At 38.7% G+C, this 21,296-nt stretch overlaps 1 protein-coding gene and 1 long non-coding RNA gene across 2 annotated transcripts; one reads left to right on the plus strand and one right to left on the minus strand.

The window, feature by feature from the left end:
- Nucleotides 1–5,445: 5,445 nt before the first annotated feature.
- On the minus strand, nucleotides 5,446–10,673 carry LOC103938776. The gene is made up of 4 exons (XM_048573499.1): nucleotides 10,360–10,673; nucleotides 9,983–10,086; nucleotides 9,796–9,880; nucleotides 5,446–5,913 (listed from the first exon to the last, which is right to left on the minus strand). The coding sequence occupies exons 1-4, from the start codon at nucleotides 10,600–10,602 to the stop codon at nucleotides 5,824–5,826; spliced, it is 522 nt and encodes a 173-aa protein (XP_048429456.1). The 5' UTR covers nucleotides 10,603–10,673; the 3' UTR covers nucleotides 5,446–5,823.
- Nucleotides 10,674–18,011: 7,338 nt separating this feature from the next.
- On the plus strand, nucleotides 18,012–19,223 carry LOC125472269. The gene is made up of 4 exons (XR_007254190.1): nucleotides 18,012–18,232; nucleotides 18,463–18,513; nucleotides 18,642–18,707; nucleotides 18,826–19,223. It is a non-coding gene; the product is annotated as an uncharacterized LOC125472269 (long non-coding RNA).
- The last annotated feature ends 2,073 nt before the right edge of the window (nucleotides 19,224–21,296 follow it).

A 21,296-nucleotide genomic window follows, 5' to 3' on the forward strand; every position in this document is an offset into this window, starting at 1 on the left:
TTAGGGTTTGCAGGATTTGTGGGTTGCTATTGATGCAGCAAAATACAAAGAGGGGAAAAGCTAATTTTTTTGGTCAGGAAAAAAAAAACTTGGATTGAATCAAATGGAAAGAAACAAACACAGGTATTGAATCTCATACACTACAAAATCTGATCACACAAAATCAAAATATTGAATCTCATACACTAATAGCAAATCAATAACCCAAAGTCCCTAAATCTAGAAAACCTAAGTTACTCTTCCTAAATCCCTAAAACTAAATACCTTTTGATTGAGAGAGAAGAGGGGATGCCGCAGGGTCAACATGCTCGCAGCCATGGGGATAGGTGCTGGAGCCAGATGGAGGACTAAGAGAGAAGAGGGGACGAGAGAGAGAAGAGGGAGAAATTGGAGGCATGGACATGGAGGGTCTCACAAATATGAAGCTTGGAATAGAAAGGAGGATGCGGGTTATGGAGAAGAATGGAGAAATGGACATGGAGGAAGGCAGGGAACGAGAAAGAGAGAAGAGGGGAATGAAAAATAGAAAAAGTGTGGCTACGCTAGGGTTTTGTTGATTTGGTCATAAAAAATTTAAAAAAATCTCCAAAATCCGGGAGGCATAAGGAGGGTTCAAACCCATGCGCTCCACCTACTTGGAAAGTTTCACTAAAACCAACTTCACAACAGGTTCTGTTCTGTTATAATTGTATAACTAAACTATTTATAAACATTAAAAAAATAATCAAATATATATATATATCGGTTCGGTTTAGTTCGGCTTGGTTTTCAAACCTCAAAAACCGAAACTGAACTGGCCAGATTCGGTTCGGTTCGGTTTGAGAGTTTTGGTTCAGTTTTTTTCGGCCTCGGTCTGGTTTGATTTTCGATTTTTTTCGGTTTTCGGTTTTTTGAACCGACCCCTAATTAGAAGGACTAGAATGAAGTACAAATAGATTCTTAACTTAAACCTAAATATTATAGGAAACTTAAGGCTAATAACGGATTGCAACTCGAACATGCATTATACGAAATTGCCAATATAAAATTTACAATTTCAAATGCCCAGTCAAAACAACTAATCTCATAAATATTAAGTACAGTGGCATGACAGATTTCCTTTGGTTTGTTGTGCCATAGATTAATCGGACCATAAAAAGACACTAGAGTTGAGAATAATGGCAGTATATATACTTCTCTCTCCTCTATATATTGACGTTTCCATATGGACATACCGAGGGTTCTGAAGCCCTTGGGATTTTCCGCAACCAGCTGGTTACTCGCCTCCGTCGCCAAGTATTTTTACACGTCTCCATCGCCCTCCTCGTGAAAAACAAATATATATACACACACACACACACATATGTACATACAGTCCCTTGATTCAAAGCTTGAAGACTAGCTAAAATGGCCGAACCACCGAGTAGTCCTGAAGTTGAAGCTAGTACTAGTACTGTGCAGCAAGAGTTGATCAGATCAGCAGCGGTCGAAATTGCGTATTTAGCAGGTGATAATATTACCACTCCAGATGTGCATGGGGCGGGCATGAAAATTGAGAGGGCAAGGGATGCATACAAAGTATATGCAGGGTTTGAAGAGAAGCCTAGCAAGGTGGAGATTTTGAGTTGGTATTTTTATGAGTTGTGCTCCCACTTCATTCATCTTGTTCTTATCCCGATCGTCTTCCCTCTCATCATCACCCAAATCGGTGACGCTGCAAGCGACTCTGGGTCTGGGGAGGGGTTAGCCCGCAAGTACAAGGGCGTGGCCGCTTGCACTCACAAGGAAACCATACTGTAAGTGCATACATGTGCCATATGATATCATCTATATATATATATATATATATATATATATTTGGAGCTCTATAATTGACATTGATGTCTAGCTCCTCGTATATGTATGAAACCATAGTTTTCACTATTTATTGATATTTATCGGGCAATTAACATGGAAAGTAGAGTCTAATTATATAATTATAATTTATTTTAGCATTACTAGCCTTAATACTTATTTAGTGTAGGTAGTCACCCTCCAAACTTATGAGTGAGTAGGGATGGACATGGTTATGGCGGGTGGATAACTGCAATTATTTACTCATAATTGTTTAAGCTCTTGCTTGCATAATCATTTACCCATTAAGTCATTGCATAAACAGTTATATACATACCCATAACTGTTTATAAACGGTTAGTCATACCTATAGCCGCGTACTTATTTAACCATAACAGCATACCCATTTACCTTTTTTTAACCCTTTGCCCTTTTTTTTTATTTGCTTACCCATTTTTTTACCTGTTGACACAATTTTTTAACAACTTGAAATTTAAAAAAGAATGTCATAATTTTCTTTTTTTGACAATTAAACACCATCATATGTACATTTAACATGCATTTCCGTATTTCAATCTTTTAAGTCCTCATACAATTCCAATAATTAAAATAATAGTTTACAGATGATATTTTTAGGTGTTATCAATCAAGGTAATATAATATATTTACCAATAATTGAAATTATAAGTGTCTCAGCATTATGTGGGCATGAAACATATGGAAAACTTGATATAAAACAAAAAGTTTATATGAACTAATATCAATATAGTTATGCAAAATCACATGATGGGATCATTAATCCGTGAGTAAAACAATTAACTTTTGTTGATAGAAGTTTCCGGGCTTAGGAATAAGTAATTATAATCTTTTTCTGCTTTCAACTGGTTTTTTTCATCCCTTTGCAATTGCAATGTTTCTTGATTAAGGACAAAAGTTCATTACTGAGTATATGCTTAGCTTGAGCTACCAACCAAGTCAAGCAAAAGTCCATAGCCGCAAATCCAATGAAATTCTTTCGTCTTGCAAATTTGAGGAACCAAAAGCACTAAATCTGAGCAACAAAGCAAACAGACAGTAGCAACATAGTTTTAGGGTTTTTGTTTTGTTTTTTGTTTTTGCAACTTGCCGGAGATGAGAGAGAGAGCCGAAGATGAGAGAGGGCAGTGAAGAAAGAAAGATGAGCGGCGGAAGTCTCGGAGAGGTCGAATAATTTTAGGGCTTTTAGTTGTTTTATTTTTATTTTACATATATTAAAATAAACGGTTAAATGGGTACCATTTATACTGTGGGTACTTATAACCACACATTTAAAATTCATAGGCAAACGGTTACCCATTAAATGGGCGGATAACCGCGGTTACCCATAACCATCTGTATTTTGTCCTTCCCTAATCATGAGCCTCTCAAGAATTTGAGTTTATATAAACTGTGAATTGAAACCAACATACGGACAATATAAAAAGAAATCCACTCGCGTTTAAAGAGAGATTAGTTAGTTAATATTTTTTTTTTTTTAACAAATGATGTTATTTACACTAAATAGGAGGGGGAGTAAGTTAAGCCTCACAATAAGTTAGCAATAATGCGGTTCAAATTCGCCTTTCGCGAGAATTGAAAATGGTCTTTGAGATTAGTTAGTTAATTAAATATAGGCTTTTTATTCAAAATGGTCTTTGAGATTGACATAACTCTTCACTTTGGTTCCTGAGATTTGAAATCGATAATAGTGGTCCTTGAGTTTGCCCATCATCAATTGTTTTGGTCCTTCTTTGACCAAAATGATTGATGTGGATAAACTTAGGAACCACTTCTATCGATTTCAAATCTCAGGGACCAAAGTAAATAGTTATGTGACCAAAATTCAAATGTAAAACCTTGAGTACAAAAATAAATACTCTTAACCACTTGAGCTACAATATTTCATCTCAATCTATTTAAACTAAACCAGATTAATAATATAATTGCCTTTATCTTGTACTTTCCATTTATAGTGTCAAGTAAGAAGTTAATTATTTTTACCCCTTGAGCTTATGGAGATGACTTGATACAAGAAAAATCAAAACTAGCTACTGATGTGTCCTTATTTGTTTAATTTGAAATATATGGTTGTTTAATATTTGCAGGTACCTTAGACTCACAAACAGGTCATTACTCTCCAAATACTCACCTCTAGAGTGGACTTCAATTTCATGGGGTATAGGTCTAGCTCTAGCTGCTCCACTCCTTCACTTTGTCTCCATCATCCTTGACCATGGCTACAAGCAACCCCTCGTTGCCGGCGCCTCAGCCGCCATCGGGTCCATCTTCTGTCTTCCAGCTGGCTTTTTCCGAAACATCTGGATCTTTCCACCGTACATTGCCGCCATAGTTTGTGCCAACGTCATTGCCACCGCCTGCCACACCCGCCACCTCGGCCTATTGGTCCGCGGGTTCACGGGACCAACTATCCGAAAATCCCAATTCCAAGCCCGAAGAGCAGTCTCCGCCTGGCTTTCGCTCTACGCAGCCGCGGCGGGCTCATTAGGCTCTGCCGTCTTCTCATCCTTCGCTTACCACATGCTTAGGGAAGATGAAGAGTTGCTAGGGCTTTGGATTGTGTCAATCTTTAGTGGGATCATATGGTTCACTGGGATATTCCATTTCTTTGTGACTAATAGGCCCTGTGTGAATCCACCTATCTCAAAGTCCCATGCACTTTCAGTCTTCAAGTTTCCTCATGCAGTTGGAGGACTTGTGGGAACTTTCCTCTCCTCGTTCACATCAATGTGTATTTTCACAGGGGGAGTGCTTTACCTAGTTGGGCAGCTTTGCTATGATCCAAAAGCATTGCTATTTTTTTTCCTAACTTACTTCATCTTCCCCTTGATTTCTCTCCCAATGTTACAACCACTGCAGCATCTCATCAAGGCGGACGCCATCAAAATGCAACTCATGGGTTTCTTCCTATCAGCACTCACTTCCGGGTCCGGATTCTATTTCCGGAACTCACTTTGGGGGCATCCTCATGTCCTCTTCTTCGGTGCGGTTCAAAGCACGTCCGCGGGGCTTTTGCACGCCTTTGGACGGGTTCTGCTGATGGATTGTTCGCCGCCAGGGAAAGAAGGCGCTTTCTCCACATGGCATTCCTGGATCAAAGCTCTTGGCACATGTGTTGGCTTCGCATTGGCAACGGCAGTCCCAGGAAACCTGTTCACTTCTTTCGGGCTGTCATTTTTAACCACTGTGTGTGGAGTGGTGATTCTGATTTTTGGGAACGTCAGCGATTATGGAGGAGCCAAAGCTGCCGGCCATGTGAGGCAAGACAGCGAGCGAGGAGGCTCGCCTGTTAGTGGCCTTGAGGCTGCCTATGAGACACAAGAACCAGCAGCTGTACACTAAACTATGGCAGCTCCAGACGTAGTCACAAGAAAATAATGAAATACGTCGGATATAATGTTTTTCTACGCCATATTCACCTTCTGCATGCCATTTAAGTCGAGCTCTAGGAAAAATAGGGATGTGAAGAAATTATTTTCTTTAAATTTTCACTCATGTACTCGGTTCTTTTGGCATTCTGTTTGACCGTTTTCGACCGACGAACTCCATTTCAATGATACATTGGACTTAAGTATGGGAAAAGCTTCGAGTACAAAGTGCTGCAAAAGGTTGCAGAACACAAATGCTGCAATTTTATTGTACAAGTGTTGCAAGAAATCACAAATGAAAGGAAAATTATTATCCAAATGCTCCAAAACGGCTAATCGATCAATGTTTGAAGCTTGAGTCACGTCGACAAAGTTGTTATTTCTTTCTGATACGTCCCAGTACTGCAAAACTCTCATAAAAAATTCCTCAGCAAGCCACGGAATACAAGTTTAAAAAGACAAATATAGCATGTTGTTCTCATCAGCAAATCAGCTATAGTCTCAAACTGAACTTGCCAATAGTTAAAAGAATCTAGCTACTGAAGCACTGCTTGTTCAAAGGAATCAGAAACGGAAACTACCAGCAGCACCGACCAGATCAAAACTTTTAACCGCAAAAATTGAGCTTCTTCATCACTGTAGCGTAAGCGGGATGGACAAGGGCAGGGAGTCTGAGTCTACGCTTAGATATCTTCGACTGCAATAGATATAAAATTTCATTGATTTCAAGAGCAATTTGGTACGTCTAGAGTTCTGGTCTTCTAAAACCATTCTCAAATCATGAATGCACCCCAGACCAAAAATAAAATAAATATTAAGAATGCACCATTGTAAGGAGAAAAAAGGAACATTTGCAATAAAAGGAACCGAAGTCTGATCGAGCAGGTCAAGACACCAATAAGAGATTTAGCTGCACTAATAGGGCAATGGACAAGCATACATACTCGTTCATGTTGCTTCACCGACAGAGGAGTGAGGCAAATGGAAACAGATTATGAAAACCGGTTGAAAGGGAATTTTCAGTAGGCAATTGAACTTCAAACTTGCTGGTTACCACTTTAAGTAACAAAAATAGTGAGAAAAGGATTCACTTCTTCTGCATGTAGAGCATACTGGAGCAGTCATTCAAACTACTCTCTTCTTTGTTATATGTAGAAAACTTTGCAGGAACCCAAAATGTGAATAAGCAACATGACAACATATGTCTAATGCTTTGGGACACACCTGACCTAACACATACAAACACACACGTGGGCACATATAGTGCATGCATCTATACGAATATATGACAAATGAGAAACCAAGATGATTGACCACCTATTGCAAATCCTTCTCAAGGCGATTCTTGGATGATTCTTGTCCTTCTCCTTTTTGGTCCCTCTCAAGCAATTTGGGAGGCTAAAGTTTAACCTAAGGTAAAGGTATTAGCCTGCGTTATTGCATCTCCAACTTACCGGTAGTATTAAACTAGTGTAGAATTAACACAGAATTTTGAACCATTTTAATGTTTCAACGTCCAGTTGCATATTTCTTGTGAATAATGTTTGCTAGAAAAGCTTTGAGTTTGCCAATTCCAGCCTTTTGTGATGCCTCTTAGGTGAAAAGTTAAAAGTTTTTTGGAGGTAGGGGAGGGGTTTGGTGCTAGGGGCACGCTGTTTCAGAAATTGTCATGGTGGTTTGTCTGGAAAGCAATAGAAGAATTTTTATAGGTGGAGCTTTTTCACATGAGTTCGCTTCAGTGTTCTCTGAGTTTAGGGATTGGTCTTTTCATGCTATTTTCTTTGACTGGAATGCTGTCATCTTTTACTACAACTTTTTTTTCTTCCTTTGGAAAAGAAACAATTATTAAAAAAATAAATAAATAAATGCAACCAGTGAACAATAAGTCCATCGGAATCCAGTTACAATAAGGGGGCGTTTGGATGAGAGACTTTGAAGTTCCATTGAACCTAGGCTAAAGTAGTTAGGAATGTGCTAGAAAACTATGTGTAAGGGAATTGAAAATTACTAGATGCTAAACATTTGAGAGAAGGTGTCATTTTGAAATTCATTTGTTTAGAGTCTTTGTTGTTCATTGTAGTGTTTGAGTATTTCACTTCTTGTAGTGTTTGAGTATTTCACTTCTTGTAGTGCTTCTTTAAGAATAAAGTCTAAAGTTCTTCGAGACATTCAAAGTCCCTTGTCTTAACATAGCATAAGGAAATTAACAAAGATCTACAACAGCCACATAAATAAAAGCTATGAAAGTAATATCACCCTATAACTGCCTTCCAATCTAGCAAGAGAGACGAAAGTGAATACCAAAGCCCAAAGCGAAGGCCGAAATCTCACCCCTTCCCAAAGCTCTTCTACCCTACCTCCTTATTTATTGTTAAAAATCCTTCTATTCCTTTCCATCCAAATAATCCATATAAAACCATCCTACAACAGCCCCACAACACTAAAGCCTTTTTTTCTTTGCCGAACCCAGTAATCTTTAACTAAGCAATTACTAAACTCACCCCTGCCTCCTCGAGTAATGAGTGTCACAAATTAGAGCTACTGGCCAGCGAAAAAATAGAGGATCAACATTTTCTTCTTTCATCTTACCCATAATACACCAACAAGGGGAAAGACAGCAACTGGGTCTTAGCACTTCCATCTGAACCCAATGCAAACAAAACTAACTAACAACAGCACCCCCCAAGAACTGATAGGATGCCCAGAAACAAACTCATCCGCCCCCTTAGCACTTTCAAACAATCTCCGAATTCTCTACATCCAAACAACACAAAATATTTTCAGAACAGCACATATCCAGCATCATGCCCCTTTTATTTCCTCCAACAGACGGGCTTCTCACATAGTAATTCAAGACAAGATTCACAGATTGCTCAATTCAAAATGGTCTCTGTGAACAGCCTTGTCCATAAAGGATACACAAGAGGACAGTGGAGCCTTACATGATTGAAACAATCAGCATCTCCTTTGCACATTACATGCCAATGAGAAGAAAGATACCAAATAACTACGAAACCAAGATATGAAATTACATACTAACTAGTATAGCAGCCATAACCTCATTATAATAAAATTATCCTCTATCATAGCCCAAGAATAAGTCTCTGGAATGCTCAAGCCATGTAGAAGAGGTGCCATGACACTGGTCCCTCAATGATAATGGGCCACCATTTTTAATATGTATGCTGTTTCAGAAAATGAAGAAAAATCTAGGCCATGCAGGCTGTTAGTATCAATTTATTCAGGTAAATCGGATATCAGTATATCTTCCTTTGGTTACAAAAAATTAGCTGTTCAGGGAGATGAATAAGTTGGGTCATTGCAAGTGTTTGCTTTTCCTTTTTCTACGAGACCCATAAAGTGGTGTGGATGGGTAAGAAGCTCCAAGTTGTGGGGGGGGCCGTTTGGTAATGGCTGTGATTTGGGTTGTTTAGATGGAAAGGACACAAGGGCCTCGACTGATGGAGAGAAATTGGTGCTAGGTTCAGGAATTGGATCTACTTGAGACAAGCAAGACAGACTCCAGATCTGACAGCAAAGACAGGAAATCTTTCACTTCCTGCTCACTGAAATTACATTGAAACCAAACATTCCAACAAAGAGGTAAAGAAGACCGATAGCAATGGGATAATTAAGATATCAGGTCAATCTATAAAGATGATTCTGATCCCCGTAAAAATCTCACCTGGATCCCCATTCCTCACCCCAAATTGACAACAAGAAGCAAAAACAAAAATCAATTTAGAAATATTAGTTCACGAGCATTGACTTGAACCACTAGCTGCGACCTTGGGATTCCAGACATTTCTCATGCAGGTGCAGCCTGTCCCAAAGGGAATTTAACTATGTCTGGAATTTCTACAACCACATCCAAAGAAAAACTTCATTCCTCTTCACAATGTTTCATACCCTTAAGCTCCTTTTTCCTTACCTCGAGCCACCTATTCCATTACTAAGTGATCCTTCTTTCCTTCCATCATCCCTTCCCACAAAAAGTTAACCCTTCCAATCTCCCTCCTCGCAGATGAAAGCGTTTTTGTTACTATTTAACTTTAAGGAACAAAAACAATACAGCCCTTCAGTAGCTAAGATACTGTTCACAAGGCCCTGTAGTAGTTTATCTGTAATTCGTGTTAACTCAGGAATTGGAATTCAAGTTTAGATGTTGGGTGGTTATTTTGTGTTCAGCTCAAAATTTATCAGGTTTGTATTTTCTCAACACGAACTCAACCTGAGCTATTTTGAACCTGTCCATATGGGCAGAAAGTTTGGATTGGCTTCATGGAGTTCAGGCTGAGCCCGTTCAAATTGCGCCAACACATGCATCACCAAACCTTTTCCAGAGAATTACAAGTCTAAATTAGCCAAGAAGTTTGGTCCCAAAAAGAAAATGTCGCCAAATAAGTTTTCTTGTGTAGTTGTGTGTACTGTATGTGTACCGAAATTTACCATCCCGCCTGTAGTAAAGCATTCATTCACATAGAATTTGAAACATGACTGAAATTTGCTACTTGCTAGATGAGCATTGACCAACTGTACACACAAAACCAAAGATTTGAATTCAAAATGCAAAGCACACCTTCAAATGGGCATTGTGCCGCTTGCCCGCCCTCCACCGCCGAATGGTCCCATCATTCATTGTCCTAAACCTGGACTTGTAAGACCTGGTCATGAAATTTCAAAACCAACTATTAGACAAAACTGTAATAACATTTCCAAAAGAAAAAAAAAAACACAATATGATGGCTGAGTTAAGATAAACCTACGAGTAAGACTTCATTTTAGTTTTCTTTAACTTCGAAGTGACTGGAGTCATCGGCTTTCTCCTCTTCTTTCGCTCCCTCGACGAAACATGCCGCACTTGAACCATCTTAACATACACAAACGAAACACCATTTATCTTCAAAACACTAGAATATAATTGCACATCAATGCAATACCATATATAAACCCCTAATTCATATTGCCGGTTTGATCGATTACAAAACAGCGCAAAATCAAACTAAAAACCCAACTAAGTCGGGTATTGGCTGCAAGCTTTTCTGCATTTCTTAATGATTCAAGAAATAGAATATAAATCTTTCTCAGGCATTTTCACAGTAACCAAACAGGCAAGACGAGCCGTTAAGAAAAACCAACTTACTGGGAAAGGGAATGCCGAGGAACGAAGAGCCGTGAGAGCCGGCGGCAATGATTGGGTCGGTGAATGGGCAATGAAAAGGGACCTGACGGTCCATTTGTTACGAATTGAAGCGAAAGGGAGAGGGTGATGAAGCAGAGGAGGGCAAGACCGAAGCAATGCAGGAGAGGAGAGTGATGATGGGAGAGTTTGGGCTGAGCGCACAGAGACAGAACGAAGCTTGGAGAATAATCTCTGCATCGCCATCGTTTCGTCCTCCAGAATAAGGCACTGTTGGTGATTGAGTCACGCTGTCACAGTATTATTGGCCCCTTTTTTCTTCCGTCATACGCTGTATTGTATTGCGCGATATTTGTCTCTAGAAGGAAAATAAACTTAAACTTTAATAAAAGCTAGAATTTATAAATTGACATGCATAAATTTTTTTTGTTTAGACTTATAAACATAGAAATTTAGGATTTTTGCGTAAAAAAAAACTTGGAATTTGAGACATTCAATTTCTAAGTTTAAATTATATGTAAATAGATGTTATTTTCAAATTTTTATAAGTAAGTTTAAAAATAACAAGTCCTGCAAGTATCGTTTTCAACCTGCATTTAGAAAGTACCCACTTGAGGTAAGCTTGGAACTTTACATCAATTTTTTGATCCACTGCATTCAATTTGTCGGAGGTGCATTCGACTTTTTAAAGAAATTTCTAATCGAAAGAACTTTTTGTTACTTTGCCAAGAAGCGATGGCTAAAGACAATGGGGCAAACTGTGGAACCTGACCTAAATATGAAATCATACTTGGCTGATGCGTACTTGCACCCTATTTTCCGATCATTTGAGGAGATACAGGAGTTGGTTGAAGTTAGAGTAGACAAACAGCAAACTCGAATTGCCATTCCCATAACAAGCGAACTCAGTTCCCCTACTCCGTTTCATTATATCCATCATGCAGAATTATCATAGAGACGAGCCAAGGGCCACTTCCAACAACATCGATAATGTCTCCAATTTGGTAATTACCACTTGCACAATCTGTCAGGTGTGGAGTTTTATCACAAAATGCCTCGATGTTAGTTGGAATAAGGTTAGGATATTTAAAACTATTAATTCTCTTTTTGTATAGCCAATGTGGAACTCAGCACGCCCACTCATGTGGGACCCAATTAGTGGGTCACATGTGGGAGGTCCACACATCGGCTTCCACGTGAAGTCAAGGGGACTCACCCTACACATGGGGCCAAGGCACCCACCATCATCACGCGGGGCCAAGAGGACCCACCTATCATGTTGCAGTACGTACAGGATCACTCCTTGGCTCTGGTACCATGTAGGACCATGGGAGGTCCACACATTGGTAACCACGTGGAGCCAAAGGGACTCACCCTACATGCGGGGCGAAATGACCCACCATCATCGCACGGGGTCAAGATGACCCATCCATCACGTGGCAGTACGTATGGGCCCGCTCCCTGACTCTGATACCATGTAGAATTATCAGAGAAACGAGCCAAGGGCCACTTCCAACAACACTGATATTGTCCCCAACTTGGTAATTACCACCTACACAATCTGTCAAGTGTGGGGTTTATCACAAAGGCCCCAATGTTAATTGGAGTGAAGTTAGGATGTTTAAACTATTATTTCTCTTTTTGTACAGCCAATGTGGGACTCAAACCTATGGTGTTTTTGTAGCACATCAAACGGTGTCTAAAAATCAACAACCCTTCTTGGAATATGATTTATCAAGTACACAGCATCCAAAACAGCATGACCACACAAATGTTTAGGAACATATTTATCCAACATCAAGGAGCGAGCAACCTCCATTAATTGACGGTTTTTCCATTCAGATACATCATTTTGTTGAGGTGTAAACGAAGTAGTCATTTGGTGAATAATACCATGATTACAAAAAAAAAACATGCCAAAGTGTGATTCACCTCCTCCATTGTCAGACCTGAAGACCTTAACTTTGGTCCAAAACTGAGTAGACATCATTGCACAAAATTCTTGAAGAAGTAAAGGGACATCACTCTTATTCTTCATCAAGAACACCCAAGTTAATTAAGTACAGTACAGTCATCAATAAAAGTAACAAACCAACAAAATCCATTAGAAGTAACCTTCGCCAGACCCCACACATTAGAATGTATCAAATCAAATGGAAAAATAGCTTTAGAATCACTTATGGGAAAGGAAGCATGATGACTCTTAGCCATGACACATGTTTCAAACCTAAACTCTGAATCACTACAATTGCGAAACAAAGAAGGAATAGATGCTTCATATAACTAAATGATGGATGTCCCAAACATTGATGCCACAACGAAATTTGATGTTTGTCATCCACTTTAGCACTTAGAACTTGATGATTATTTGAACTTGAAGCAACAGTATCATCCATAGTCAAGATGTACAAACCCCTAATTCTTTTACCATGACCAATTATCTTCTGAGTTTGAATGTCTTGAAAATAACAATACGTGGGGTAGAAGTGAGCGAAACAATATAAGGTATCAAGTAGTTTTCCTACTGATAAAAAATTGCACTTAACATCAGGAACAAGTAAAGCATGGACCAGTGATAAGGTTGGAGTGAGAGAGAGTGCCTTCACCCTTCACAGGGGAAGATCTAGGGTAGCCCCAGTATCAATTATCCATATATTTGTTCCACCAAAATGCATAACAACACTATGATTATATTGAGCCATTTAGCTAAAACACAAACAATAAAGGCACAAAAGATACGCAGCGGAATTAAGACAATTAACCAGGATACTGTAGCAGAATTACTGTTCCAGCATTGCAGCAATGCACTATTCACGATACTATAGCGATGTACAGTAGCACGACACAATTCACTTTTTTTTATTTTTTATTTTTTTAGTTTTTTGGCACAATACTAAGAAAAGTGGGCACAAAATTAAAGCACACAGGTCACCAAGAGTGAACTGCTCTGATGCCAAGTTGAATTAAACATGGTAAAATACCAAAAATATATATGATATTATTTGGGAATTTCTTTTATATTCATTAATCTCCAAAGTGGAGTGTATATAGGAATTACAATTGGGATTACAAATGTACTTTGTCAATGTAGGACAACAAACTACTATTTACACTTTAACTAATATATAAATATATAACTCGCAACACATCATACCGAATCTCCTCCCCAGTATTCCTATTATTAGTCATCTCCGCCCCAATACATCTATAATTCAAACTCCTCGCCCAGATATATGCATCATTCAACCTCCCCGCCACATTATGCCTACCACAATGAAGAGCATAGAACAGTACATTGCAGCAAATGTGCTTGACTAGAACTTCTAACAAGGTTATCTTAGCTTTTTTTTTTTTTTTTTTCTCTCTCTCTCTAGTTACTTTTTGCTATTGGGTTGAGTTCTTGTTCATTGTAATTGTAATTATCATTTCATTATTTTGCTACAATAATTGGGTTGCAAAAACTTACTGAGAGTGATTTTTAGCTGAAAAAATAAGTAGCTAGTACAAAAGCACACTTGTGCGAAGGAAAATTGCACGACAAAGCATATTATGTTGGGCAAAAACGTTCTGCTCGATGTTGACAAAGAAGCGTCACACAATTATGTTTTGCGCGACGGCCCGTTAGGGGACGAAGCTTTCCGTCGCGCAAACTGTTTTAGCGCAACAAAGGTACTCATTCGTCGCGTAATGTTTGAAAAAAAAAGGGTAAAATCTTGGTTTGGTGCCAAAAAATTGCACGACAGACCAAATGTGTCGTGCGAAAGGGTGCGATGTTATAATTCTCCGTTGCACAAAGGGTTTGTGCACGACATTATAGTTCTCCATTGCGAAAGGACCCTTTGCGCGACGCGGTTGGTCCGTCACGCAATTTTTTGGGCAATAGGACCTTCGTCGTGCAAAGTCGACGAATATTTCTAGATAACAAAAGCAGTCTGGGAAACAGAAACTGCAAACCAAATTGTAGTAGCTGCCTCCCTCCCTCATCTCTCTTGGAGGATATTAAAATCTAGAATTCCCAATTATTTGGTTTCCCTCGTGCACTCGTGAAACTGAATGAATACCTTAAAAGAAAACCACTAGTGTAAACGTTTTAAATTGAAGATAGAATTAGTTCATTGTATTCTTATAGGGTCGTGGAGTGTAATTGTGAAAAACATCAAAATCAGAGCTAAAATAGCTGTTAAATTGTGATTTTTCATTTATAACCATCGAAAAATTTCTTCCTGTTACCTAATCTCAGAATGTTTATTTTTTGCAATTTTTTACGCATGCTATCTTGGAGTATATACAAACAAGTTTGACAGTTTGATCATTGAAACCAGTTTTGTAGAATGCATATCTCATCAAAACGATAGATTCAACTAACACTTAGAAACTATTTAATACTTTTATTAAGTATAAAATAAGATTTTGTGTCCACTTGTGCAAATATTTTAAATTGACAATCGAATTAGTTCATTGTATTCTTATAGGGTGGAGGAGTGTAGTGGTAAGAAAACATCAAAATCAGAACTAAAATAACCGTTAAATCATGATGTTTCATTTATAACTGTAAAAAAAATTCATCCCGTTAGCTAATCTTTGAATGCTTTTTTTTTTTTTTTTTCTTTGCGATTTTTAACGTATGTGATCTCGAAGTATATACAAACAAGTTTGGCGGTTGGATCGTTAAAATTAGTTTCGTAGAATGCATATCACATCAAACGGATGGATTCATTAACACTTAGAGTTTATTTTATACTTTCACTAGCCTTTATGAACGTGCTCACGCGCGTGCATAAGGCATTTTTTAAATCATGACATGTTTTAAATGTATTTATATGCATAAATTGACAAAAGAAAAGTTAAATATTTGAAGTAAATGAATGATCTTAGATCATGCTAGAAGAAACCCCTCATAAACCAATTAAAGCAGCTAAATCCACGTAATAAAATCGATCTCTATTGAATTTATATTAAGAATAGAGAAAATAATATTTAATAAACCACTAATTGAATCATATTATTGATAGCCGATTGTGAGGTTAAACCCACCCCTCCCTCTAGTGTAGATAATATCATTTGTTAAAAAAATAATAATAATGATTTGACAACTAATTTAATCACATTATTATTGTTAAACCCCACCCCTAAATTAAATTGTATTATCATTTTTGTCCCTGAAACTTTATAAAAATGTGCAATTAGGCCCTTTATCCTAATCTAATCTAGATCCTCCATCTAGATTGTTTTTCTCCCCTACACTGCCATGTGGCAGGCCACTAGCCCATTTACATTCTCTCTCTTTCCCCGGTCTCTCTCTCTCTTAGCTCACTCTTCTCACTCTCTCTCAGATCTCTCACTCTCTCGTTCTCTTAGCTTAACTCTTTCTCACTCTCAGTACTCTCTCCCCCTCTTCCCTGATCTACTCACACATGCACGCTGAGACACCACCACCATGCCGACGTCGACAACACCACCACCATCACCATCGTGGACTCTCTCTCTCACTCTCCCTCGTCTCCGTGAAGCACAGGACACTTAGAATCCACTCAAAAACCCTCAGCGCACCCGCAAGCTTCAAACCCATATTTCGGCCATCTCCAGCCCTTTTCACGATGAACTAAAGGTACCAACTTCTCCCTCTCACCTTTATCTTCATTTTGGCATTTAGATCGAAGGTTAAATCGGTCGATTGCCGTTAACTGAAGCTCATGAGGCTCCGGCCTTCTTCCTCGACGAGAACAGGCCTTTGAGCCCAAACCAAGGAGACGAGGCCTTTTGGGCCGTTTTAGAACTCGGGCTTAGGCCCGTTTAAACCCAAAAACTTTTATTTTACTTGTTTTTATTTAATTCTAAAACCTAAAGGCCTATGGGTCGTTTCTTTTAGGGCATTAGGCTCGTAAATCATTTTAACCCAAAACCCTGGGCTAGGCTTCCAAGCCCAGGCCCATGTGAGCAACCTAGGGCTTCAAGCCTTTTCGAACAAACCTTCGGGCCATGTAAGAAGCCAGGCCTTCGCCCTGTTTACCTAGAACCCTAAACCCTTTGGGCTTTAGAAGCCAACCCATTTGCGAAGCCCAAGACCCAACCAAGCCCAAACCCACTTGGGCCCAACCCGGTCCGACCCGAACCGGTTGACTTTGACCTGGTCAACTCTGATCGTTGACTTTGACCGATCAACGTTGATCGTTGACTTATTGGGTTTCGTCTAGAACCCCTTCTAGGCTAATTTGGCCGTTCTTGACTCGTTTCTGACATCTGTTTTCCTAAATTAAAATGTTTGAGTACAAGTTTATTAATTGTACCCTTTATGTGCTTATGTGCAATCACTAACGACGATTTTGTTATTCCTATTTCGTACGGCTTCATCTACGACGGAGTATCTATGAGTGGACCCCCTTCTAAAATGCATGTTTTAATAGTTGGTCTGTCATTTAAATATTTTTATTAAAAAAAGATGGGACCCATCCCCTACAAACCCATGACCCTACCCCTTATTCCAAGTTCACCCAGACATCGAACTCACCCATCTCCAGTCACCCTAACCTTTCATTCATCACCTCTTCGACTGCCCCTCCATCCGTTCATCTCTGTCCCTCCGTTCCACCAGATCTCTACCTCTCACGAGCTTGAACCTGACTCGATCCCCCTTGTCTTCTCCTTCGCAACCACCTCCCTTGCTCGCTGTCATTTACTCCAACATTTCCCACTTTCTCTCTCTCGTCTCTGTCCTCTTTAAACCCTAAAAAGCAAACCACCAAACTCTCCCTCTCTTTACTTTCTCTCTCTACAGAGAGCCAGTATAAGCCATGAAAGAACTAGACCACCAATCTTTCCGCCGGCAAGCCCCGCACCCAGAGTGGCGTCAACTCGATCCTGGCCTGCCTTGACTGCCATATCGCCGACTCGATCCTAGCCCACCTCGACCGCCAAGTTGCCAACGCCTAATAGGCTTGTTGGCACTTCAAGCTCTGAGCTTTTCGAAGGAGAACGCGAGGGCATTTGGGTCTAGAGGTGGGGTTTCGTCACTTTTAGACATTTGCCAGGGTGGCATGCCCAACTCTCAGGCTTCGGTGGGTGTACTAAGAAATTTGGCTGGGTTTGCCAAGAATAAAAAAAATTGGGTTTTTTTTGTTTCAAAATTTGTTTGTTTATGGGGAGAGAAAAGAAGAGTGGGGGAGTGGGATGAGTGGTTGGGGTGGGGGAGGATGTTGGTGCTGGTGGGATCTGGGTTTGGGGTGGTTCTGGTTTTGGGTTGGGGGAAGACAGGAGTAGGGAAAAATTGTGATGGGGATAAGGGGTGGGGTGATGGGTTTGTAAGGGATGGGTCCTACCTTTTTAAAATAAAAATATTTAAATGATTTTATTTTTTATTTTTTTAATATTTAATTAATCTTTTAATCCAGTTGGGCTAGGGAGTGGGCCATTCCTTAAGCCACGTCAGCATTTAACGGAAGAATTGACAGACAAACTGACGGAGGTATGACATTACAACAAATTTGTAAAATAAGGTATGACATTGAAATGTTTTTAAAATGGGGTATAAAACTGTGGTTAGTCCAATAATTGAAGTAGTTTTATGTAATTTACCCTAATTAAAAACATTTGGAGGAGGCGGGAGATTAAAAATTTGGAGGGTTGCAAAAATTTTGGCATGGCGCCCAAAATCTTAACTCCCTATTTCCAAAACCTTAACTCCCTTTCTCCTCCATTTCATTTCTCTTTCACAGATTCTCTGCCTTTCCTCTTCATAAATTCCCAAACGCCTCTACCTCTACATACCTGAGCCCAATTCCACCTTTTCGAAATCAGAAACAAAACGATCTATGATTGCAAACCTAGCGAGTTCCTCGCGATTACGTCACGCACCCAAGTCCGCGTCTTCTTCTGGAAGGTAAAAATCCCAAGGCTTGTTCCAATATGCTCATGTATGTGTTCTGTGTGACATTGCATGTAACTTGTGATGAATGGTTGAAAAATATGACCACAATATGGATTGGAACTTTGCTTGGATACACCATGGCCTCTGTGCTGCTTGGATACTCAATGCTCAAAATTTGTTTGGACATAGTTTCTGTCGACAGTCTTCTTACCCATATGATCATCATTCGGTTATTCTTGCAGGAGGGAGAGAGAACTTAAAGTGGTTATCAAATTTGCTGTAAGTAATTTGGGGTAAGCATAGTATGATGTTTGACGAAATGTCTCAAAGAGTTATGACATTTTGGAACGCGTTTGGAAACTGGTTTATTTGCTTCTTTACTTGTAAATCCAAGTTTTGCTATGAAATTTGTATTGTTCAGGAAATTCGAAGAAACCACTTGTTGTTCTTAGGAAATGGGGTTGTTTCTTATGCTATAAGATTTGACGTGAGTGTGATGTTAATCAGCCATTGAAATACCACAAATTTTGGTTGTAATCATTTTCTTTGTGTCTCTTTCTTTATCTATTATTTATTAATTAATAGTTTTCTAATCTCATTTGTAGGTAATGATACCAAGAGGCAAAGACAAGGGCGGGTGTTATCAAGTGAGTCATTCTTTCTACAAAAATGTGGTACCTCATGTTTTCGAATAATTTTGTATTTAACTCCATTATACGATCTTCTTCTTTTTTGGTTGGGTACGTAAGTTCTATTTTCGTTTGTATCGTTTTGTATCTTCTTTTAAATTAGTAGATGTTGTCAATGTTAGTCTTGTGCCTGTGCTCCCTTGGTCAAGCATATGTTCCATGCACACACTATGCATTTAATTCATGTCGGAATTTGATTAACCTCAAGTGTCTGATTTGTATTCTGGAAAACGGGGACCTGATATTACTTTTTTATTTTTTTGGGAGTTTTAACGAAAAGTTCGCGGTACTGTTCATTTTAACGAAAAACCACATTTTTATACTAAAAAGTCAACACTGGTACTATTCACTTTACTCTTTATTTTGTCCTTATCATTAAAACTCAAAGTTTTCAAGCCCTTTTCATTAGTTTTTTTTTTTTTTTTTTATATTTTTTTTTTATATTTTTTTTGTTTTTTATAATGCATGTTTGGTTTTGTTGTATAATAACACATGGGAATTTTCTGGATTACCTCCCTGTTCTGTTTTGTTACACTTACAGAAATAAGTTGTATCAAAATAATGTAGGAATGTAGAAGTCTCTACGTGCCTTAGAAGGCATAATAGATATAGGAAAGAGACTGCGGCATGCCACAACCTAAGTTGTGAGTCTTGAGGCCTTGCTGTTTCAAAATCCATTGTTATCCTCTATATTGGTTTAGAAGTTGTTCTTCGACAGATTCAGACTTAATTTTTTTTATTTTTATGAACTTGTTTGAAGAGAAGCTTGTATTTGGGCATCTTATAAACAAGAGTTTCATATTAATGTTGTATTAATCATCACGAGTACTAGTGATTACTGATAAATGAATGCCGCAACATAGTGTTTTAGCGTCGGGATTAAGCATTTCTTTCTTTCCGTCGTTAAGTTTTGTTCTACTTTGTCACATGCTTCCATGGATGGGGAAAGTTTGGACCTAATGATTTTTTCTTTATGCTTGAGATGATCACCCACTATCTTGTTGTGTTCTCAATCTCATACAAGCCTGTGAAGCACGGTAAACTGGTCCTGCTCCACCTTTCGATCTCTTAGCCACTTTACCTAACTGATACCTAGTAACTCGATGCATCAAACCCGGACGACTATTTGTTGTAGTTGTTTTTTTTTTAGACAACTTGTACGTACATTTTCATATATTTTATAATTAAATACTTTTTCTTAGTTTATTAACTATTATTTATAATTTAATTAAATATTTATAAAAATTAAATAAAAAATATATTGTCAAAAATAAAAAAATAAAAAAACTTTGGGCGATGACAATAACTTGCGTCGCGCAACTATGTTTCGTGCGACGCAGGTTATTGTTGTCACGCAAAGTCTTTTTGCGCGACGTAGATTATGCTGTCGTTGAGTCTTGCTAATCCTTAAGTGATGTTTTTTGTCAGTTCATCGCGCAAACTGTTGTTTGTAGTAGTAGCAGTCCCAAGTTTTAATCACAGGACGCTTGCATCCGAGCAGTTATACCCTAATGAAATATAACGAGCTCTAATAAGTTTACCTTGGTAGTTCCTAATGATGCATGGATTGGTGACAATTTGTCTAACCGTAAACGGATTTAGATACTAATAAGGGCATGAACTAGGATTAATACCTGCATAGAAATCTGTTTAATGCCCTTAATTATGTTTAAACTACCTTTATTATTCAGTACGTGCTTCATGTCTTGTCCCGAATTGACTGGGAAACGGTGAATGCCATTCTCCTGGTTAGAAGTGGGAGTTTGGACTAATTAATTCCATGTTTCACTGGAAGTGGTGGATTATCTAGGTGGTTAGGTCATTCCACTTCATTGAACCTACTGCATCCGGATTTAAACCCTCCCCCTTCTCTAGTGCAGAACATTATATTTTTCCTCAACTTTCACGCCATCTACTTCCTTTGCTAGTGTTTTTTTCTTTGTTGGAATGTTTTTTCCTTTTCGGGAAGCTACTTCAATACATGAAGAGGCGTATTGAGAATATAAATTTAAACCGAGGAAGGAAAGCCTTGACTAACAGTTTAAATAATCACGAGCTTCTCATTCATATTGCCAATGGGTTAATGAAAGCTCACATTCTAATATGTATATCGTATCATATTCATAGGCAGAATAGCGTCTATCAAATTGCATGCCCATTTTGCTTTGATTCCTCGGTTGATCAGGAATACGGCCTGGAACATCTCTTCCAAAACATGTTTCCAAACAATGGCCTTAACTACCTTCCACGACAAGAAAACTAATCTCTTCATAAGCACGTACTCATAGAGAATCGTAGGAGTTCCCATCTTTTCAACATATCTGAAATCTTGTCCGTCTCAAGTGCGTGACTTGAAGCCTTGAAGTGGTCGACAATGTAACCTAAAC

The sequence above is a fragment of a genome, unplaced genomic scaffold, assembly GCF_019419815.1.
Source record: "Pyrus x bretschneideri cultivar Hongxiangsu unplaced genomic scaffold, Pyrus_bretschneideri_v1 Contig69, whole genome shotgun sequence".
NCBI classification, from domain to species: Eukaryota; Viridiplantae; Streptophyta; class Magnoliopsida; order Rosales; family Rosaceae; genus Pyrus; species Pyrus x bretschneideri.